The sequence below is a fragment of the Oenanthe melanoleuca genome, chromosome 24 (assembly GCF_029582105.1).
Source record: "Oenanthe melanoleuca isolate GR-GAL-2019-014 chromosome 24, OMel1.0, whole genome shotgun sequence".
Taxonomy (NCBI): Eukaryota; Metazoa; Chordata; class Aves; order Passeriformes; family Muscicapidae; genus Oenanthe; species Oenanthe melanoleuca.
Genome location: NC_079357.1, coordinates 1,634,520 through 1,654,446, shown reverse-complemented (window position 1 = coordinate 1,654,446; position 19,927 = coordinate 1,634,520). Strand labels below are relative to the sequence as shown.

The 19,927-nt window shown below is 46.2% G+C and overlaps 1 protein-coding gene across 1 annotated transcript; it reads left to right on the top strand.

Annotated features, from left to right (window-relative positions):
- Positions 1-1,785: 1,785 nt before the first annotated feature.
- BCO2 (beta-carotene oxygenase 2) lies at positions 1,786-19,927 on the top strand. Its single transcript, XM_056509655.1, has 13 exons — positions 1,786-3,366; positions 3,473-3,872; positions 7,779-7,992; positions 9,136-9,347; positions 10,364-10,479; positions 11,763-11,865; positions 12,995-13,123; positions 13,203-13,363; positions 14,425-14,592; positions 16,280-16,417; positions 18,394-18,576; positions 18,910-19,020; positions 19,268-19,927. Exons 2-13 carry the CDS (start codon positions 3,785-3,787, stop codon positions 19,379-19,381), a joined length of 1,737 nt encoding a protein of 578 aa, XP_056365630.1. The 5' UTR covers positions 1,786-3,366; positions 3,473-3,784; the 3' UTR covers positions 19,382-19,927.

Here is a 19,927-nt window from a genome sequence, read left to right as displayed (position 1 = left end):
ATGCTGGAAGAAGATATATTTCCATCTTTACCCCAGCAGTGTGCAGATTTCCTCCTGAAATCCTCTCAGAGCTAATCCAGCCTCCTTTCCCCTTTCCTGAGCTCAAAGCCTGGTGTGCTGCGTGTCACAGTGCCACGATTTCAACAGAGAACGGGAGGAACTGGACATGCAGGGTGAGGTTTAGATCCCTAGAGATGCAGATCTGTCCTTAGCAGGATTGTCCCAGTGCCTAAGCGTGGTGTAAGCGCCTTACACGCTTAGGAATTTTGGAAAATCCCATAAGGTGCCTATCTGCATCTTTAGCATCCTAAGGCTTTCCAAAGTCTCACCATCAGATTTAGCTCTCTCCTATTTTTTTTTTTTTCCCCCCTGATATTCTCATGCTTCTCTGTTTATACAGAGAAAAGGGGGAGATTTAGGAAGTGACATTTTCTGAAATATTGTGCTGAGTGTTTGTAAAATCCACACATTTCTGTAGTGATGCCACAACCCAGAGTTTCAAAATGACATCTGACATTTACCCACAGTTCTGTATGAATAATAAAGAAAAGTGACACAAATTGAATTGCTGAGGAACATCTGCCTGTTAGTGCATTTTAGCTGTTTGTGCTTGAGGAAATCCTGCAGCCTTTTTTAGATCCTCTGGCTTGGATTATCTCAATTTAGTTTATGTGGCCAATATATCCAACTATTATTAAATTAAAATTTACATTTTGGGACACAATAATTTAGTGTGTTTTTTCCCTTAGGGGATCAAGTGTTCCTCTTGCAGCAGTTTATTTAAAAACTTCATAAAATCCAACAAAAATGAATAAAACTCCACTTTTTAAAACAATGAAAGACTGCTTAGTACATTCAATCCAAGATATATTCTCAGAATGATGACTTTTGTTTTTTTACAGTGATTTATACAGTTGATTGCCATTCCAATTAATAACATTTAATAGATTGAGATCTCTGGGATAAAATGAGGAATTTAGAACTTGAGAAGATACTGAAAGTAAAGTCAATGAGTATGTCCACAATAACTTAGGTGATCTTATGAACAGTGTAGTTATAATTATTAAATTTTTTAAATTACTAAGAGCAACACAGCTTCTGGCTTTGCTGCACAAATATAGGTGTGGATATATATAAAAATAAACTAAATAAAATGAATAAAATATCTATTTTTAGGTATGAATATTTGAATATTTAGATTTAGATATAAAGCCAGATGAACACAGCTTCTGGTTTTGCTGATGAATATAGGTGAAGATATATATATATAATATATATATATAAGTAAAATGAGTTAAATATCAATTTTATAGGGTTTAGGATTGAAATAGTGAGTTCAGTAAGTTTGAAGCATCCATTTAAAATAAGCCAGCTGTCCTCTTGTGAAGTTAAATAATATTTCATCAGTGAAAATACATTAATCATACATTTATCTCTCCCTGTTTAAAGGGAGCTTTCCATAATTCTTGTGCTGAAATACAGAGCACTTTTCTGCTGGCTGCTCTTTAGTGTTCCACTCAGTATTTTAATATTTGGACACACTCATTACACACTATTTTCCTTCTAAACCATTAAAAAATTAAAGTTTATCACCTTGCTGTTTGACTACAAGCCATCCACCCTGTGAATGATGCTGCTGATCACCCCTCTGATGGGTTTCAGTGTTCATTGGGAGAAATAAAAGTTTTCCCTTCTGAGCTGGCACTAAAAGCTCCTTCATGCTCTCCCTGAGGAGTGAGCTCCTCCTGGAACCCCCTGGCACCCATCCCATCCCATCCCCTCCCCAGTTTTACTGCTGGAGGTTTGCACAGAAAATTAATTGGCTTTAAACTGCTAAATCTGATCAGCAAAGCTCAGCTGGGAACTGCATTTTCTTTTAAGCTTCTCCCCTCCTCGTTTAAGCTCCAGCCTATAAATTAACAAGAAGGTCTAAGATGACAGATCAGTGTCAGAATATAAATGGATTTTTAATTAAAATCTGGAAGCATCTTAGACTTAGAAGAAGTTCTGACCCTCTTGGAGTCAAGGGGATCTTGACACTGAGCTTTGCATTTCTGAGCTTGCTGTGAATTTCTTCACAGGCTGGAAAGTGTAAGTGATGAAAAACTCAGTTCCTCTCATTGCTCTTATCTAAAAGATAAAAGTGGGAAATAACAGATAATGCAGAGAGTTTAGATAATCAGAGATGAGATCCTGACAAAAGGCTGATTTTGTCTGTTTAGTTAAAATGAAAGTGCCTTTTAGCATAAATGTGGCTCAGATAGAAAAAGACCAAATCTAGTAGGGAGTAGAGGTGTTTTAGGCTCAGGACATTCTGTCCAGAACTAATCAAAATTCAATTTTGCTCATGGTAGAATGTTTGACCTTTGAATTGTCTTTGAAGGGGGCACTGGAAAAGAACAGAGTTGGCATTTTGCATCACCAGGGAAACAGACAGAAAAAAAAAAGAAGGCAAAGATCCATAACTCAGTCAGCCTAAATCCCATCCTGGAGAGAGTCTGGAGGAAATTTCTTAACTATGATTTGGATAAAAATAAATTTAAAAAAAAAATCCTTTATGAGAATAACTGGCTTAATATGGAAAAATTACCAGTGGGTGCAGCTTGGTGTAAGATCATTGACACCATCGTGTGTGATGATATAGAAAATAAAAGCAAACAAATGAGTTAAAAAGTCAATGATTACTCTTTTTTTCCTCATAGATCAGCTTATGTGGCGTTGTATAGTGATCTGCTTCCAGCTTTGCTTATTCCACATTATCCCAAATGATTTAGAAAACAGACTTTAGAGGATATTTTTAAAGAGCAGCAAACTAGAAGTTACAAATGCATCAATAACATACATTAAAAATTCATTGTAATCTCAAGAAGATGAAGGGCTGAGTGGAAATCACTCAAGATTCCCAGAAATAATAAAGATCTGAGAAAGGATGATATGTGGGAGAAGGTTGGGTTGTTGAGAGAAAGCCCAATTCAGGGCAGGGCATAATGAGAGAGGAGTTCTAGAAATGCAGGAAGGACAGGAAGAAATCAGCTTAGTCCGCAGCAGGTTTGAGATGAGAATTAATCTGTCTGTGGAACGGGGTCCCGGGAGCGCTGTACTGCTGCCCTGCTCCCTCTGCAGGCACGGCACAGCTTGTGAGAGCTGTCTAGTGACACGGGAGAAATGTCCCATCCCAAATCCAGAGCGCTGGCAGCTCTGCGCTGGCACCCCGAAGGGAGGGCTCTGCCCTAGGTCCGGCTCAGCAGAGCGCGGCTTACCCTGCTGCCTGTGGCACCAGTATTCCCGAAACCCTGAGGTTCATTCGGGTGCGAAACTGGCCCTCCAGCTTTTGAAACAAAACTGGTTTGCATCCCACGTATGGAGGTGAACACGGCGGCAAGTTCCGAAGGCATGAGCTGCGATCCCGGCTGCTCTGCCGCGCACACCCACATCCTACTCTCGCCTCTCCATCCTGTCCCGGCCAGCGCAGAGCGCTGCACGGAGCCTGTCCCGGGCAGGGCAGCGCCCCGGCGGTCCCGCTCACCTGTGCCAGGTGCGCGGAGGGTTTGGCAGCCCGGACCCCGAGCGGGCACGGCGGGCACGGCGCTCTCAGCTCACCTGTGCCAGGTGCGCGGAGGGTTTGCCCGGATGCCGGGCGGGCACGGCGCTGCTGCGGGCTCGGCTCTTATTGTGAAAGGATGACGAGAACAGCGCTCACCTCTCCCGTCCATCGCTGCCTCCTGCCCTGGCACCGCTACCTCCGCCCGGCCGCTCCCAGCCCGTGCCTTCTGCCCGCCCGAATATGTTCGCCAAAATCCTTTTGTCCGCCGCCAGCCTCCTGCTCGCTCCCCTGCTGCATTTCCTCTGCTCTTTGATGCAATTCGTTCCAGGTAAAACGCCTTAAAAACAATCCTTTCCATCCCATCCCCTCGCAAAGGGATTGTGCTGCCGCTGCTCGCGCGTTTTCTATTGTCGGGGATTCGCGACCGAGTGGTTTGAAGGCTTTGTTAGGCGGCAGAAAATGTCTGCAATTTGCCGAATAGATAAACGGCAGAGACGAGGATTACAGCAGATACAGATGGTCTAGGGCTGGAAAAGCAGCGCACAGCAGATTCTCTGTGCGAGGCAGCCAGCTGGAAGAGGGCAGGGAAAGCCCAGTTTTTAATTTGTAGCCGCATCCTTGCCGGAGATTTAACCCGAACGTGCCAAAAGCTGAACTGCCCCAAAGGATTTTGTGTCGCAGCCCGATTCTGCACTTTGTCATCATTGCACAGCTTAAGCTGCCTTTTGTTTGGGTTTTTCGTTTCTTTGTTTTGTTTGGTTTTGTTTGTTTGCGTGCCTGTTTGCAGAAATAATGAACCAATAAACATCATGGCCGACCCGACGGGAATTTCTGCTTTTTGATGGTAGTGGGGGTTTTGTGCCTTGCTTCCGAGGTATCCAAAGAGCTGAAAAAAAAAAAAAAAAAAAAAAAATCTCAAATCTGCCTTGTTGTGCCGCCAAAGTGCAGACTCTATTTCTGCTGGGCTATCAACACCTATTTCATGTGTCGGAGCTCTATGTCGCCTTTTCCTTTCCTCCCTTTGAGCCTTCCCCTGCTCTTGTCCTGCCTTTATTTTTTTCCCCTGTGTTTCCTGTCGTTTCTTTTGTGCGTTCTCCTTCTCTCCTCCGGCTGTTAGCGAGGAAGTGGGTGCCTGAGCCCCTGGCCATGGGCAACCAAGCTGCACGGAACAAGGAGCCCAGCACGGGCACCTCCCGGCGCTCCCAAGGCAAGTGCGGCCCCTTCCCTTCGGAAATCCCTGCGGGAGCTCGGGGCTCCAGCCCTGGGGACAAACCCAGCTCCAGTTTGGGGAAAACTGCTTTGTTTCCGTGTTACACCAGTTTTATAGGGAACAAAACACAGCCCGTTGCCAGAGGATTATTCCCAGTTTGGATGTTCCTCAGGGAAAACAGAATTCTTGCCTCACTCTCCCTGCTTGAAAAATATAATGAGCATGCAATTTTCTAACTTTTACCCTTAATTCTGGATGTCCTTCTGAGTGAAGCAGTTGAACTGTGCGTGGAGAGGTGGTTCCTGAGCCTTGGGTTTGAACCTGGAGGTTAAAATCAAAATGGTTTTGCCCCCTCCTATGTGATCCCAGTGTTTGCAAATGGTTCTGCCACCCACTATTGTAGATATTTAATGTCCGACTCGCTGGTGTTGAATTACAATTTAATATCTGATTCATGGCGACTGCACCCACAGCAGCTTTCTCTTCAAGAGCCTGGCCCTTCATCCCACCATTCCTGGATGTAAACAATCAATAAATAATCAGTGCTGGGCTGTCAGTTTGTAATTTGTACCGGGCAGTGAAATCTTGGCACACACGGGGAAACAGGAGCTGAACGAAGTGGCACCCAGGATAACTCTGAAATATTGGTGGAAAGTTCCAGCTCCCTGTTTGGCGCTGCCTCTGCTCGGACATGCCAACGACCTTAAACCTGTTTCAGAAGTCTGTGGGAGGATGGAAACTGTGGTGGAGAAATGAGGCTTCTGAGAGGGTGGGCTGTGATCTTGTGCTGATTTTCAGATCACACAGAGAGCCCCGCTGGGGCTGTAGAGCTTTAATTGTGGATTCAAGTTCTTCCATCTCATAACGTGGCCAGATGAGAAAGAGTCATTTTATTTACACATCATTTAATATTAGAAACCAGTCTGTCTTCTGCCTTCTTCAGAGAGAGATTGGTCCCTTCTTGGGGAGCTGGATGTTGCAGAGTTTTCTTTTATGACTAAGCTTTCCCCTGAAGGTGAAACAATTTTTTGCAATTACTCAAGAACTTTGTGTTAAGGGGGAGTGTTCTGCATTCCATGTCCTCAGTGCATTTGAAGATAAATTCACAGATGTTAAAGATAAGTTATTATTCAAATCTGGTTTTGTTCAATTGGGAAGATATGTAGGATTTTTTTTACTTCCCTCCTCCTACCTATTCAGAATTGTCTGCATGACTTGTCTTGTTTCTGGAAGCTTCTGTTTTGGCTCAGCAGGGTGTTGGGATTTGCTCCCATTCTGCACTCATTTCTGCCAGGATCTTCAGCTCGTTTGAGTGATGAAGAAAAATATTCCATTCCCTTGCTGTGCTTCTTTCTCCCTCTCTGGCCTGGCTTTGGGGCATTCCCTTAAATATTCTTGTTGTTTATAGTCTGTTCTATTGAAAGTCCACTTTGTAGGGGATGCCTTGGAATGAATTCTAAGGAGATGAGTTCTAACTAGATCAGATTTCAAGAAGGATTACTGAGATGATCACGTGAATGGTTATCACAGGACAAGGACAATAAAAAGAACTTGGCTTACTTAGCTTAGGAAATGATATTATTCTTCACCCTAAAAACAACACAAGGAAGGGAAAAACTACCAAAACCACACACCAGAGCTGCCAGAAAACCAAAAATAACATCCTGTGCTAAATTCAAAGCATTTTCTGATCATCTGGACAAGGAGCTGTTATCCAAAGAGGGAATAAATAACTGTAGACATAATAATTTTTAAGAGAGAGTTCTTATATAAGAATTTCTGGGACAGCAGTTGGGAGGGGTGGATTCAGGAGGTCTTTTCCAGCCCTGCTCAGGTTCTTCTGTGGAATGTGTCTTTCCAAAATTTCCACTTCCAGTGCCCTCCAGGAAGTTTTGATTGGTGCCATGAGTCATGCCAGCTTTGTTTCTGCTTGGATGGAGAACATCTCCTTGCAGATGTGCTCCTCTCATTCCTTAGTGCAAGTTTTGCACCTCTGCAAACCAAATCTGCACTTCTGCAGATCTAAGGGAGGATTTGGGGATTGGCAGATCAGAGAGCTACACTGGAATCTTTCATTTTACCTTCCTGCAATCCTAACACCCAACCTGTGGGCGTTTTTGTGTAGAGAAAGGAGCTCAGGAGAATTCTGCCTGAAGATATTCTGCCTGAAACAGCGAATTTCCTCTGGAGACGTTGAGCAGAGGGTTTCAGAGGAGGGAAATTGGGCAGCAGCTCCACTTGGTCACCTGGATTAAAGGATGTAGGCCAGAAGCAGCAGTGAAAGAACAAAAAATGAGAGTGAATTCAGTAAGAGCCTGGGCTGCATGCAGTGTGTGGTGTCTGATGGAGCTCTGCCTGCACGTGCAGAATTCCTCTGCCCCCTCAGTGCTCACACTGCTCTGTGCTGGGGAGAGCAGCAGGATAAAATCCACCTCAGCAGCTAAATGGATTGCTAAAACAATCCTTGTGTTGATGAGGCTTTGCAAACCAGGCTGTGGGAGCCAATCGCTGCCATCACTGGCCAGCATTCCAATCACTTCATGCTCTCCTGGGGCTTTTGTTCTCCAGAGGGGTTATTGAGTCAAACCAGCTCCAGCAGGAACGATCCTTCTCTGCTTATTTCCCTGCCAAATCAAACTTGTAAATGTTTTGTCCTGTTTCATTTGTGTTCTTCCGTTTTTTTTTTTTATGATCACAGTTTTGTTTTTTTTTTTTTCCTCAGCTATTTATGAAATTAATCCAAATATTCATTTCTTTGATTAAAAGAAAACTTTTCACCTTTTCCATCATCTTATATTCTGTTACCTCCTTTGGGCTGCAGAACTAGTGTCTCTTGTGGATTAACTAGAGCAGGATTTTTCAGCTCCCTTTGGTTTTTTGTGGATTTACCTTGAGCACCCACCACACCTTGGCTGCTTGCAGGTGCTGAACCCTTTTCTCCCTGACATCCAACCTCAAGATCCAGCATTTACCACTTTATTCCAGCGAAAATCTCAATTTTTGTTCTGCCTGCTTTCTTTGCAGGTTTCAGGAATTACCTGCCCAGCCCATCCAAGGAGCAAATCCAGGCAGGTGTGTTCCACAGAGCCAGGGGGCTGCAGTGCATCTCCCCCTTAGTGCAGAGCGTGGAGGAGACCCCCGAGCCCATCCCAGCCAAGATCAAAGGACACATTCCCAAGTGGATTAATGGAAATCTGCTGAGGAACGGCCCTGGCAGGTTCGAGTTTGGCAATGACAAGTAAGTCTTGAAATGAATTTTTAAATTTTTCTGGCCTGAACTCTGACTAAATTTAAAGGGGACCCCTTTCCTCACTGTTTAATTTCTTTTCATGTAAGAGAAGGAAGAAATATCGATGTCACTCTTTTGAGAGCAGTTGCTCCCTCATTTGGGAACTATATATTAATATATTTATAACATATATTTATTTTAAATTTATTTATTATCAAATATTTAGTTATTTATATAATCATTTATATTGTTGTACAGCACAGCACAAACTCTATTCCCTGTGTAGGAGTGGGTGCTTTACCCAAAAAATCCTTCCACGCAGAATTTTCAGCATCCCATCCCACAGCTGCAAATACACTTTTGCCTTGTTGTGTTTTGTCTTGTTTTATCTTATTTTGTTGTGTTTTGTTGTATTTTGTTGTGTTTTCTTGTGCTTTGTTTTATTGTGTAGTGTTTTGTCTTGTTGTATTTTGTTTTGTTTTGCCTTGTTTTGCTTTGTTGTGCTGTGTTGTGTTTTGCTGTATTTTGTTTTGGTGTGTTTTGTCTTGTTTTGATTTGTTGTGTTTTGTTGCATTTTTGTTTTGTTTTGTGGTGTTTTGTTATGCTGTATTTTGTTGTGTTTTGTTGTGGTTTTGTTGTATTTTGTTGTGTTTTGTATTGTGGTTTTGTTGTGTTTTGTTGTGCTTTATTTTGTTGTCTAGTGTTTTGTTTTGGTTTGTTGTGTTTTGTGCTGTGGTTTTGTTGTATTTTTTTGTGTTTTATTGTGTTTTGTTGTGTTTTGTTGTGTTTTCTTGTGCTTTGTTTTATTGTGTAGTGTTCTGTTTTGGTTTGTTTTAGTTTTGTTGTATTTTGTTGTGTTTTGTTTTGTTGTATTTTGTTGTGTTCTGTTGTATTTTGTTGTGTTCTGTTGTGTTTTGTTGTTTTTTTATGCTGTATTTTGCTGTGTTTTGTTGTGTTCTGTATTTTGTTGTGTTTTGCTATGCTTTATTTTGTTGTCTAGTGCTCTGTTTTGACTTGATTTGATTTTGTTTTGTTATCTTTGACTCAGCTGTCCCCCAAACAAAGCTGTGCCTGTCCAACACCTGCCAACCAACTCTCCCAAACCTCACCCAGCTCCCAGCTCCCCTTAACCCTTTTCCTCTCTGCTGGCAGGTTCAACCACTGGTTTGATGGCATGGCCCTGCTGCACCAGTTCCAGCTGGCCCAGGGCTGTGTCAGCTACAGGAGCAGGTTCCTGCAGAGCAGCTCCTACCTGAGCAACAGGCAGCACAGCCGCATCGTGGCCTCTGAGTTTGGCACCTTGGCCATGCCAGACCCCTGCAGGAGCCTCTTCGGGCGCTTCCTGTCCCGCTTCGAGCCCCTGAGTAAGAGCCAAAGTGGCAGCTCGTGAGATTTGCCTGGAGGAACTTGTGGCTGGCTGGAAGGGGAGGTGTGAGGAAGTCTGCCAGACTTTCAGTGTTTTTCTCAGAATATGACCCAAGCGCCCAAATTATGCAAATTGGCGTCAGCCTGGGCTGGGGGAGGCAGTTTGATGTTTTTAATGCCACTCCAGCTTGCTCAATTCCAGATCTTTTTGCAAATTCCCCAGAGAAGGCTCTCCCTGAGAACATCCTGTGCAGTGCTGATAATGAGCATTACACCCTGGTGTTCTACCTGAGAGCCAGCTTTGCCCTTAGAACACCTTGCCTTGCTAAGCTCGTAGGGTAAGTGGGCTAATCCCTCCCTTCCTGGGCTAAGGGGCAGGAGATTATTGAGCAGGGTGAGGGATGGTGCTGCACAGGAATGGAAGTTCCAGGACCTTCAGGATTCCGTGTACGTCAGGGGAGAAAGAGGCTTAAATGCAAGCAAAGTGTTCCCCACTAACACCAGCCCAGGGCTGCAGTCACAGCTTGGTGCTCTTGCTGTCACCACTCTGTTTCTCCTGTCCCTCCTGCCATGTCTCCTGTCCCTTCCCTCATGGTGACACCCCCCAGACCCATCCCAGCTCCAGCAGTGATTCCCACCCCTGTCCCTGCCCCTTTCACCCAGCCTCAGCTGCACAGGTTTGTAGATTAGTGAGACATTTCCAATCAGTCACACAGGGATTAATGTCGCTGCAAATGGGTTTATTTATGTTTACACACCTCTAACTTGCCATAATTTACACACCTCCAGACCCATCCCAGCTCCAGCAGTGGTTCCCACCCCTGTCCCTGCCCCTTTCACCCAGCCTCAGCTGCACAGGCAGTTTCCCTTTGTAGATTAGTGAGATATTTCCAATCAGTCAAACAGGGATTAATGTCACTGCAAATGGGTTTATTTATGTTTACACACCTCTAACTTGCCATAATGTGACATGAGCTGCACAGAGCTGGGCACAACTCTGGGATTTCTCTTTCAGAGCCCAGTGACAACTCCAATGTGAACTATGTGCTGTACAAAGGGGATTATTATGTCAGCAATGAGACTGTCTTCATGCACAAGGTGGACCCAGAGACGCTGGAAACGAAGGAAAAGGTGTGGGCAGGTGGGGTGAGGGAGCTGGGTGCAGATGGAGCAGAACACACCTTGCTGCTTCAATCCCAAAGGGATTTGTCTGGAGCAGCATCTCCCTTTGGAGTCCTGCAGAGGCTGTGCAGCAGCAGCTCCCCGGTGGAGGTGCAGTCACTGCAGGCTGGGCACAGCTGACATCTCTCCTCTGCTCTCCCTGCTTGCCTGGGCTTGTCTGCCCCTCTCAGCAGAGCAGGAAACAACCTTTGCCTGTGTGCAAGAAAAAATGGACATTGCTGATCTCACATCTGCCTTTATCTGCTTTATACACCTCAAGCTTTGCACACTTCAAAGCTGCCCTTGATCAAACCCCTGTTCTAAAGGGGAGCTTCAGCTGCCACTTGGTTTTCTCCATCCTGCCAAAAATTGACCAGAACACCAGAGGAGTTTTTCCCTGTGTCCTGTGCATTCCCAAATTCTGGATGTGACAGGAGGTGACCTGTGACAGGACAGCATGGGCTGTGTGTCCCCCCTGCCTGCACCCTCAGAGGGGATTTGGGCTGGACAGCTGTGAGCTGTGGGAGGATTCTGCCTTTCCTAATTCAGTATTTACTGCTGGGCCTGTCTGACACAGCCCAGAGCATCCCTCAGCCTGGAGGGAGCCACTGCAGGAGCCCCTCCCTGCAGGATCACTTGTGAGCCATGAATAAACTGTGTGCACAGCACAGCCACTGAGGAATCCTGGCTGATCTGCCAGCTGCTCTGTTTGTAAACCAGAATGCATGCAGAATGAAAACACACGTGGGGATTTTTAGGTTCAGCTCTGTTGAACCATCTTGTCATAAAATGAAAAAAAAAAATCCCCTCAAGCATTTTTTTTTTAGATGCAGACTGCTATTGTTTTTGGCTAAGTGAAGAAATGATTTCACATTTAAATTCTCCAGTTTGAGATGCCTTAAAAGGACCTGGTTTTCTGAGCTTCCAGTGGCAAAACTCTTGGAGATTTTTTGGGGCAGTGACTGTCCCTTCACTGTGCTTATTATGGGCAACATTCCCACTGTGTCAGCACTTGTACCATAAGGAGCATCTGTCTCTTCCAAGGAATATCTTCTGCTTTATCAGTCCTGCTTTACTGATAGAGAAATATCCTAATTTTCAAGGATTCCAGGAAAACTGCAGGCAGAATCAAGGCTGGACTCCAGATCCCACATTATTAACAATGAATAAAACCTGCTCCTCTTCCTCTCACTTCCACAAATCTGACTCTTGGCAAAATTCTGCACTGACTAAAAATCTTCTGGCATTTGCAGGTGGACTGGAGCAAGTTCATTGCAGTGAATGGGGCCACAGCTCATCCCCACTACGAGGCTGACGGGACAACCTACAACATGGGCAATTCCTACGGGAAGCACGGTGAGCTGGGCATGGCCAGGATGCTTTTTTGGGCACTCTGCTTTTTTGGGAACACTGGTTTTCTGAGAACACTGGTTTTTTAGGCACTCTGGTTTTTTGGCCAGGTTGTTTTCTTGGCCAGGGTGTACAGGATACCTCCCAGGTGCTGCTTCAAGGAGCAGCTGTTGAAGAAACACCCAAAAAGACTCAAAATTGCTGGTTCAGAGTCCAAATGTCAATGTCAGTCTGTCCCATAAAGCTGCTTCCTCTCAGGATTTAGTTTCAGATGATTCTGACTTTGGCCTGTAACTATCCAGCAGATTCTCCTCTTCCTCTCCCAAGCTTTGCTGGAAAACAGGAGAATGATTTTTTTTCAAGTCCCATCCACTGTTGAAGCCTCATCTGAAGAAATTTAACAATTAGTCACATTTTTCACGTACAATAATTGGTTTTTGGTGAGCACTGTAAGGGTTTTCACAGGGGAGAATATAGGATTTGTTCTGGTCACTTGGCTATCTTACAGCAAAGCTGAATTTTATGGGATATTTTTCTTCTTGTCAGAACTCTGAGCATCTTGATAGGATCCTGTTCCATCCAGAGGCTGCTCAGAGCTATCAGTCCTGTCAGCTGTGTGAAATCCTTCTTTTCCAGAGGCCTCTGAAAACAGCCACTGCCCTTCATTGTGATCCCTCAGGCCAGCTCCACATTTTCCCAGTTTTGACCATTTTTCTTTCTTGTTGCTTTCATTTCCTTTTGGCCTCACAAAGTCCAGCTCTGTACCACATGCTTTTTTCAGCTGGACACACCAAACTCCAGATTATTATTATTATTCAAAAGTGCCATCATTTCCTGCTCATATTCTCAGGTTTATTAAACGAGCATCACCAAGACTCAGAGTTTTCATTTCCTGTGAGCTTGGTTTTCATCCTGCCCTGTTATTTTAGGAGAGCGCTGCAGGCAGAGCTGGAATTCTCCCAGACCCTTTTAAGCTTCCTTATTTTGAGTTTTTCTTTTGGTGGATAAATCCTTTGTAGGATGTTTTACTGCCTGTTGGGTTTCTGCTTGGTTTGGGACAGGTGGTTCCAAATATTGCTGGGGAGCAGGAAGGAGCAGAGCCTGAGTTTGGTTTGAACAATTTTTCCCTTTGCAGGATCCAGCTACAACATCATCAGGGTGCCCCCACAGGAGCCAGGCCAGGGGGACACGCTGGAAGGAGCCAAAGTTCTCTGCTCCATCCCTCCCATGGACAGGGCAAAGCCATCCTACTACCACAGCTTTGGTGAGGCTGCCCCAGACTCGGGGAGTGGGCACACCCTCTGCCCTCACCTTTGGGTGACATTCCTCCCTCCTCTCCTCAGGAATGACTGAAAACTACATCGTTTTCATCGAGCAGCCCCTCAGGATGAACCTGCTGAAGATCCTCAGCTCCAAGCTCCGTGGAAAAGCCATTTTCGATGGGATCAGCTGGGAGCCCCAGCACAACACCTACTTCCACGTGGTGAACAAGCACACTGGGCAGGTGAGGGGGCTGGAGACCCTGCAGCAGCTGATTTGGGACTTTAGACCCCCAAAGTAGCAGCCATGGGGAGTTTAAGAGACAATCCTGAAGTTACTGCAAAAAAAAAAAAATTAAAGCAGGGGTGTGGGAAGTTTCAGGAAAGTTTCAGGAAAGTTTCAAGGAAGTTTCAGGGAAGTTTCAGGGAAGTTTCAAGGAAGTTTCAGGGAAGTTTCAGGGAAGTTTCAAGGAAGTTTCAGAAAAGTTTCAGGGAAGTTTCAGGGAAGTTTCAGAAAAGTTTCAGGGAAGTTTCAGGGAAGTTTCAAGTAAGTTTCAGGGAAGGAAGTTTCAAGGAAGGGAAGGGAAGGGAAGGGAAGGGAAGGGAAGGGAAGGGAAGGGAAGGGAAGGGAAGGGAAGGGAAGGGAAGGGAAGGGAAGGGAAGGGAAGGGAAGGGAAGGGAAGGGAAGGGAAGGGAAGGGAAGGGAAGGGAAGGGAAGGGAAGGGAAGGGAAGGGAAGGGAAGGGAAGGGAAGGGAAGGGAAGGGAAGGGAAGGGAAGGGAAGGGAAGGGAAGGGAAGGGAAGGGAAGGGAAGGGAAGGGAAGGGAAGGGAAGGGAAGGGAAGGGAAGGGAAGGGAAGGGAAGGGAAGGGAAGGGAAGGGAAGGGAAGGGAAGGGAAGGGAAGGGAAGGGAAGGGAAGGGAAGGGAAGGAAAGGAAAGGAAAGGAAAGGAAAGGAAAGGAAAGGAAAGGAAAGGAAAGGAAAGGAAAGGAAAGGAAAGGAAAGGAAAGGAAAGGAAAGGAAAGGAAAGGAAAGGAAAGGAAAGGAAAGGAAAGGAAAGGAAAGGAAAGGGAGGTATAAAAAGGTCAGAACTTGGGAAAGATGCACAGCAAGGGGCTGCCTGATAGTTTGAGTTTTCTTCTTCTAGTTTTGCTCCTTCCTGGCTTAAAGCAGCCCTTTTGTGGTAACACAGGGAGAGAATTTGAGAATTCTCAAACCCCCAGGAAGGAGAGGGGTTGAAATTCGGGAGAGAGAGGACGAGCCTGGGGGCTGTGCAGAGGAGAGCAGCCGTGCCTGTGCTCCCTGCAGGTGCTGCCAGGGCTGTGGTGCTCCAAGCCCTTCGTGACCTTCCACCAAATCAACGCCTTCGAGGAGGGGGGCTGCGTGGTGCTGGACCTGTGCTGCCAGGACGAGGGCACCAGCCTGGCTCTGTACACCCTGCAGAACATGAGGAGGAGTGGGGAAGGGCTGGACCAGGTGAGATCCCTGCCTTTGCTCCCCCAGCAGCTCCTCCAGGATTGTTTTCCCTGGGTTGGTAGAACGGGGACAGCAAAACCACGACTCCATAAAAACTGGAATGATCATTTGATGCTTTCTCTCCTTCTAAATCTCTCTGCCCTTGAAACTCTTCAAGTTCTGTGTGTGACACAGAGCTCCACAGAATTTATTTTTATTTTAATGACATTTATTTTCCTCATCCTTGTGTAATACAATTTTCCCCCAGGAAATTATGCAAAATGAGTTGTAGGGTGATTACTAAATGGAAAAAAGAAAAAGGAACCCTGTTCTTTAAGGCATTGCTTCAGAAAAGGAGCAGTTTTTATGAAAATCACAGAAGCCCTGCACTGTTCCCCACAGTCACCTCAGAATAAATTCTTTCTTGTGTCCAGCTCTGTGAAAAGCCCCATTTCAGTGTGAGGGGCATTATTTTGCATAGGTCACACATGGGGAAAGTGGGGGTGCTTTCAGTTTCTGCCCCTGCAGATGTGTTTGCTGCAAGCCCAGCGTGCTGGGGGGGCTGCTGCATGTCCAGACAGGGCTGAACTTCCTCTGTCTGTGTCCTGAGCTGTCTAGAAGTGCCTCAGCTCTGACCTGAAAGGGGCACAGCTGTGTCCCATCCTGCTTCCTTTTGCCATCTATTTTGGGGTTTTCGTTTTTGGAGCAGAATTTAACCCCAGCTCTTTTTTTGTCCTTCTCTGAGCACAACCCAGGGGGAATTTGATGTGGCTGAAGGTGTCCTGGTGTCAACACTGGGGCTGTTTCCAGCACCCACATCCTTCAAGTGACAAGTGACATCACCACCACACTTTACCCCCCCCACACACAGAGGAGTAATTTCAGAACAGAATCTCAAACTTCACTGCATCAAAAGCCTCAGGAGTTTCTGGGCATGGCTTGTCTCCTTTCCCCAAATTTGCTGGCTCACTAACCCTGGCAGAGTATTTTGTCTGGCAGAGTTCCTCTGGTTACATGAACCAGAAAAGGTTTGAAAACAGGGTTTCAGGATTAACACACGAGATTAAAGTGAAGTTTCACAACTGAACTGAAGAACTGCAGATTGAAGTAACTGAAAGACACCAAAATAGGGTCCTTGTCTATTTTATTTATATGAGAATATGACATGGCTTGGGCAGTGGTGGGATTATCCCTCTCAATGTGCTGAGTGTCTGCCACACTGGGGGCTGCACTTTGTAAATCCATCAGCATTCCCCATTTCCAACCATGGATCCATGTGCACCTGAGCATGGGAGGGGGAATCCTGCAGGGTAACTGAAGGCACAGAGCTCTCCTGCTTCTCCACAGTGATGCAAAGCAATATAAGCCTGTTGTAATGAAATGAAACAGTGCAGTGTCTGTCCCACTGCTGGATTTGGAGATAATGGCCTGATTTGCATTCCCAGCTCAGCATTAATTACTGTGAGAGCAATGCTGGCCCTTTTAATTCTTGTGGTTTTGGTTTCTGCTGTGAATTACTGGAATGTGCAGGGAACTTCTCCTTTCCATTACGTGCTTTACCTTACCAGAACTTGGTCAAACACATAAGGAAAAGAAGAAGAAGAAGAATTCAGGGGTGTCTAAAACTTCAGAATTTTTCCCCAGAGGTGCATTTGGGCTGAAGTGTCTGTCCTCTCTCCATCCCCAGCTCTCTCTGTCTCTCTGGCAGGTTTATGCCTCCATCCCCAGAGCCTTCCCTCGCCGCTTCGTTCTCCCTCTGCACGTGGATTCAGACACACCCGTGGGGAAGAACCTGAACCCGCTGCCTCACAGCCAGGCAGAGGCTGTGAAAGGTGCAGATGGCAAGGTGTGTGCCAGACCAAACCAAACCAAACCAGAGCAAACCAAACCAACCAGAGCAAACCAAACCAAACCAAACCCAACCAAACCAGACCAGACCAGACCACACCAGACAAGACCAAACCAAACCAACCAAACCAACCAAACCAACCAGACCAGACCAGACCAGACCAGACCAAACCAAACCAACCAAACCAACCAAACCAACCAAACCAGACCAGACCAGACCAGATCAGACCAGACCAAAGCAAAGCAAAGCAAACCAACCAAACCAACCAAACCAACCAGACCAGACCAGACCAAAGCAAAGCAAAGCAAAGCAAACCAACGCAAACCAACCAAACCAAACCAGACCAGACCAGACCAGACCAAAGCAAAGCAAAGCAAACCAACCAAACCAACCAAACCAACCAAACCAAACCAGACCAGACCAGACCAGACCAAACCAAAGCAAGCCAAACCAACCAGAGCAAATTAAACCAAACCAAACCAAACTAAACCAGACCAGACCAGACCAAACCAAATCAAAGCAAAGCAAACCAAACCAAATCAACCAAACCAACCAAACCAAACCAGACCAGACCATACCAGACCAGACCAAAGCAAAGCAAACAGAGCAAACCAAACCAAACCAAACTAAACCAGACCAAACCAAACCAACCAAACCAAACCAAACCAAACCAACCAAACAAAACCAAACCAAACCAGACCAGACCAGACCAGACCAAAGCAAAGCAAAGCAAAGCAAACCAACCAGAGCAAACCAAACCAAACCAAACCAAACTAAACCAGACCAAACCAACCAAACCAAAGCAAAACTAAACCAACCAAACATACCCAGCCAAACCAGACCAGACCAAACCAAACCAACCAAACCAAAGCAAACCAAACCAACCAAAGCAAAGCAAAGCAAAGCAAAGCAAACCAACCCCCACCAAACCACACCAGCCAAACCAAACCAAACCAGCCAAACCAGACCAAACCAAACCAACCAAACCAGACCAGACCAAACCAAACCAAACCAAACCAACCAAACCAAACCAAACCAAACCAGACCAAACCAAACCAACCAAACCAAACCAAACCAAACAAACCAAACCAGACCAGACCAGACCAGACCAAACCAAATCAAAGCAAACCAAGCCAACCAAACCAGACCAAACCAAACCAAACCAAACCAGACCAGAGCAGACCAGACCAAACCAAATCAAAGCAAAGCAAACCAACCAAAGCAAAACTAACCAAACCAAACCAAACCAAACCAAACCAAACCAACTAAACCAAACCAGACCAAACCAAACCAAACCAAACCAACCAAACCACACCAAACCAAACCAAACCAACCAACCAACCAAACCAGACCAAGCCAAACCAGACCAGACCAAAGCAACCAAACCAAAGCAACCAAACCAGACCAGACCAGACCAGACCAGACCAAACCTGACCAAACCAAACCAAACCAAACCAAACCAAACCAAACCAAACCAAACCAAACCAACCAAACCAAACCCAACCAACCAAACCAAACCAACCAAACCAGACCAAACCAAACCAGACCAACCAAACCAAACCAAACCAAACCAAACCAAACCAAACCAAACCAAACCAAACCAAACCAAACCACACCAAACCAAATCACACCAAACCACACCAAACCAAACCAAACCACACCAAACCAAACCAAACCAAACCAAACCAAACCAACCAAACCAAACCAAACCAAACCACACCAAACCAAATCACACCAAACCAAACCAAACCAAACCAAACCAAACCAAACCACACCAAACCAAACCAAACCAAACCAAACCAAACCAAACCAACCAAACCAAATCACACCAAACCACACCAAACCAAACCAAACCACACCAAACCAAACCCAACCAAACCATAACTGCATTTATGCAGCAGCTGGTGGGAGCAGCTCTGCTGCCCTGGCTGAGCTGAACCAACCCTGCTGTGATTTCTGCACGTTTCTCCCAGGTCTGGTGCACACATGAAAATCTCCACCCTGAGGGCTTTGAGGAAGTTGGGGGCCTGGAGTTCCCCCAGATCAATTACAGGGGGTACAATGGCAGGAGGTACCGCTACTTCTACGGCTGCGGCTTCGGGCACCTGGTGGGAAATTCCTTGATCAAGGTTGATGTGGAGACCAAGAATTTCAAGGTGAGGTGAAGTCAGCTCATCCACTGGGCTGGAATTGAAGGTGTGTCATTCGCTGGGGGCTTTGCCCAGATGAGATTCCCAATTTCATCCCTCACCTGGCACCTCATGAAAGTGGCACAGTCACCAAACAGGAGAGGATGGCACCATCACACTCCTGGAATGAAAAAGAAATTAATTAAAAGGTTGAATCTAAGATTCTTGGAACACAAAGTATTTCCAGGTGCCTTTGAGGGGAGCACTTGTTACTCTGCTCACTGTGATAGACAAGTATTGATGCAATGAAACTCATCCATATGTCCCTGAAACTCATCCTTATGTTCCTGTGCTTGCTAGATCTGGCAGGAGGAGGGCTCCTTCCCATCAGAGCCTGTGTTTGTGCCAGTGCCTGATGCCACGGCAGAGGACAGCGGAGTCATCCTGTCTGTGGTGGTCTCCCCCACTGAGGTAACTTGCTGGCACTAGTTTGTCAAAGTCACACAGCATTAATTCACTTTTTAAACCTCAAACCCGAGTTTGAGGCTCCCCAGAGGGTCTGGCTCTGCCATGGCCAAGCACAGCAGTGCAGGCAGGAGTTTGGTTGGTGTTTGCTGGTGGAACCTGTGAGTCTCAGTGGTTTGGGCTCCTGCTTTGTGATTTGTGTGGAGAGAAGCTCAGCCTGGACGCTCACTCTGCCTCTCTCCTCCTCCTGCAGAACCAAAGTGCTTTCCTGCTCGTGCTGGATGCAGAGACCTTCCTGGAGCTGGGGCGGGCAGAAGTCGGGGTGCCAATGCCTTACGGGTTCCACGGCATCTTCACTGCCCACTGAGGAGCTCCTGGGCACTCCTGGGACTCAGGGCCGAGCCAGCCTCAGGTGGAAGCTGCTGCTTCCACCTCCCACCTTTCCCCCACACCTGGGATGAGGGAACTGCTTCTTCTCCACCATAACCTCCTGCATTCCTAACAAAACACAGCCAAGGAAGGCAGAAGCCCCTTTGCTCCCACAGCCACTGCTTTATGGACATTTTTGTCACTATCTTGCTAGACCAGCTATAGCAGCAGCTCACAAAGGATGCCAGGTTGAGGCTTGCAAGGGAGAAGATGGAAACTGAGGTGACCAACCCCTTCCTTTGGCAGCAATGTGCTCTGAGGGGAACAGACCATCCACGCTCGGGGCTGTGGCTTTGCCTGAAATATGTAAAGCAGAAGAGAGGAGGAAGAGCCAACAGGTGACAGTGAAGGGGAGGAAATCCCTTCATTGCATCCAGGTTGCCTTCAGGGGACTCCAGAGGGTAGATGCAGGCACTCACAGAAGCTGTGCTTGTGCTTTTTGCTGTACATAGCAGTGCCCTCCAATAAAACCTTGGGAAGTTTC